The sequence below is a fragment of the Pinus tabuliformis genome, chromosome 8 (assembly GCF_031772625.1).
Source record: "Pinus tabuliformis cultivar Carrire ecotype Pingquan chromosome 8, CPIR1, whole genome shotgun sequence".
Lineage (NCBI taxonomy): Eukaryota > Viridiplantae > Streptophyta > Pinopsida > Pinales > Pinaceae > Pinus > Pinus tabuliformis.
In genome coordinates this window covers 138,553,651-138,556,353 of record NC_142294.1, presented here as the reverse complement: position 1 = coordinate 138,556,353, position 2,703 = coordinate 138,553,651, and the positions used below count along the sequence as shown (strand labels likewise).

The 2,703-nt window shown below is 47.5% G+C and overlaps 1 protein-coding gene across 1 annotated transcript; it reads right to left on the bottom strand.

Moving 5' to 3' along the window:
• Positions 1–421: 421 nt before the first annotated feature.
• LOC149234505 (uncharacterized) lies at positions 422–2,422 on the bottom strand. The gene has a single exon (XM_089461193.1). The coding sequence runs from the start codon at positions 2,299–2,301 to the stop codon at positions 934–936; it is 1,368 nt and encodes a 455-aa protein (XP_089317319.1). The 5' UTR covers positions 2,302–2,422; the 3' UTR covers positions 422–933.
• Between the last annotated feature and the right edge of the window lie 281 nt (positions 2,423–2,703).

Sequence of the window (2,703 nt, the reverse complement as noted above, 5' to 3'; positions counted from 1 at the left end):
ACAATTGAATAGGTGTTATTTTCCTTTATAAAGAAACCTGGTTATGTATTATACAATCAGTTTTGAGCATTGCCCTAAATTAATAGAATCTTATTGTGTGTTATGTTCCGGCTATTGAACCTCAAATTCTTCATGCTAAGAATATCTTGCCCAATTTGATTAATAAGAACACGCAAATGATGAAGTTGGAACCAAAGCATGTTGCAAACTTAGAATAGCAAAAGAGGATTTATGCACACATCATGGCATTAAAGAGAGAAGCCAATAGGTTGTATGCCAATAAACATGCCTTATGAATTTTGAGCAGTACAAGCTGCCCATTGAGTAATCGGAATGCACAGAAGAGTTAATCATTACGAATTGGCAACCCTTTTTGGGTTTTCTTATCACTAGTACAGTGGAAACCGACAGGGACTTTTAAAAAAACAATAGGACGGTGGAATCCCACCCCTGGACAAAGAGTTTCATGGCTATCAATGAAGCCGAAAGTTCCTCACAGGTCTACTTGTAGTAGTTGGCCTAACAGCTAAAGGCTTTGCTAGACAATATCAGCTTCTTGAAGAGCACATCAAGGGACCGATGAAGGGCAGTTCCTTTAGGTGGCAACTTTTTCCTTCTTTCTCGGCACCCTGAAATGGGAAATACTGCTCCTTCACCTCTTTGTCTCAAAAGCTCATCATTGCTCTCAACCCATGTCTCAAAAACTCATCATTGCTCTCAACCCAAGCCTTGCAACATTAGACTTAGTATAATCCAGTCAACAATTCTTGCTTGCAGATTGTTCACTGAAATATTTCAACAAATGCTAAGTTGTAGGGGTAGCTTTAGCTTTACTGTCCAACCTTTTTTCATCAAAAAGGTTGCAATGCAAAGCAATTGTTACCACCCAATCAAGCACTCTGGCTGTATTGAGCCCGGCTGCCCAGTAGCTTCTTATGCAGTAATAGGACCCCGGCTCTCCTCCGCAACCTTCATGGACAACCCCCGCCCGCTCTGTGAGTTATCTACAGCCCTCCTGGAAGATCCCCGCCCACTCTGCGAATTATCTGCCCATTCTCTATTTCTGCCAGTGAGCCTCTTCAATGTTTGCTTCAGAGATTGCAAATATACCTTGCGCTCCTCCCGAGAACCGGCAGTTGAAACTTGATTCCTGGGATAACCCGGCATCCTTTGCTCCGAATATGACCTTAGAAACGAAGAGGGATACATGGATGATATGGTAAATCGCTCTGATCTCAGACCACGCTCATACCAACGGCTCCCAGATCCACTAGTGTCTCGGCTGCACGAGGCGGCGCCGCTCATTGAAGCCTGCTTTGACAGACGAGGGCGGGTTTCAGAGGTGGACGGGCCCTGAGAACGCGAGTGAGAGAGCGCAGTGACGCTACAATTCCTTTGCAGACCCGGTTTTAGCCCTTGTACCGTGCAAATATACCATTCCGTGGCCAACTGATCCGACTCCTTGCGCAGCCTCACCAGAGAATGCCCAGTGGAGTACGAGCGACGGAATTTCTTGCCCTGATCCAAGTCCAGCACGGACAATGATACTTGAGAATCGGCGCTCTCTGCTGCCACGGGAGCCTCGACATCGTGGTCCATGAGAACGCTCACGTTCCTCTCTCCGTCCACCACAACCGTTACCTCCTCCGGTGGCGTGATCTCGGGCAGCTCGATAATTCCGTAGGCGGTACCCGTGGGGTTCGCGTCGTTCGTGGGCACCAGATCGGTTCGGCAGACCGGACACGTTGTGTGGGAGAAGAGCCACATATCAATGCAGTCCGGATGGAAAGCGTGGCTGCACTTGGGCAGCAAGCGGAGCTGTTCGTCGTCTTCGAATTCGTTGAGACAGACCGCGCACTCGAGCGTTTCTTTGGTCTGCGTCTTGAGGCCCTTCACAAGATCGTAGCTGAACACCGGAAAGCTTTCGATGACGGCTCTGTCGAGACCACGGTTGCCCTGGTTCTGCCTCCGGGCCTGTGCATTGACCCCTCTCGCCCCTCGTCTCACGCTTTCCTCTCCTCTGACGTATTTGCTGCAGCAGATAGTGAAACAGCACACGAAGACAAGCATGCCCACCAGAACAAACAAGATAATGGCCGTGGATGCCGCTAAACTACCGTTGAAGCCGCCGTACAGATCGGTGTTGTTATCGGCAGGGCTATTGATGTTATCGGCCAATCTCAGAGCAGAAAATGGGGCAACAAAACTAAGATTGTCAGAGTTTACGACCAAATTAAAACCTCCGCCATTGGCAGCTGGGTTCTTCGAACGGTTCACCAGAGCTAATCGTCTACTATTCATGGTTAACCAGATGAATCCACACGCCTGATAAAATTAAAATTCCGATGGTCTCGTTGCAGAGAAATGGGTCACGGCATTTTGCTTTATATAAAATTAAAAAGAACATGTATTTAGACTTTGATTCTATGTTGCTGTGGCCTTCCAGAATTGTATGCATCTAGTAAGCTCTAATGGTCGCCTTCGAGAATTCTATGCATCTAACGGTCGATAGGCTGGCATCTTCTAGTCAATCGACCTCACACCTTGACAATGTCAAGGGTTCAAGTTTCGCCAACCCACACCTTCTAGATGATTGGTTCCATCGCCGATCTCTGAATTCGTCGTGCTACCACGTCATAGCACTGCTCAAATCAACGTCCATGAGTTACAGAAGTCAAAGACGTCAGTCTATTATAATTTTGC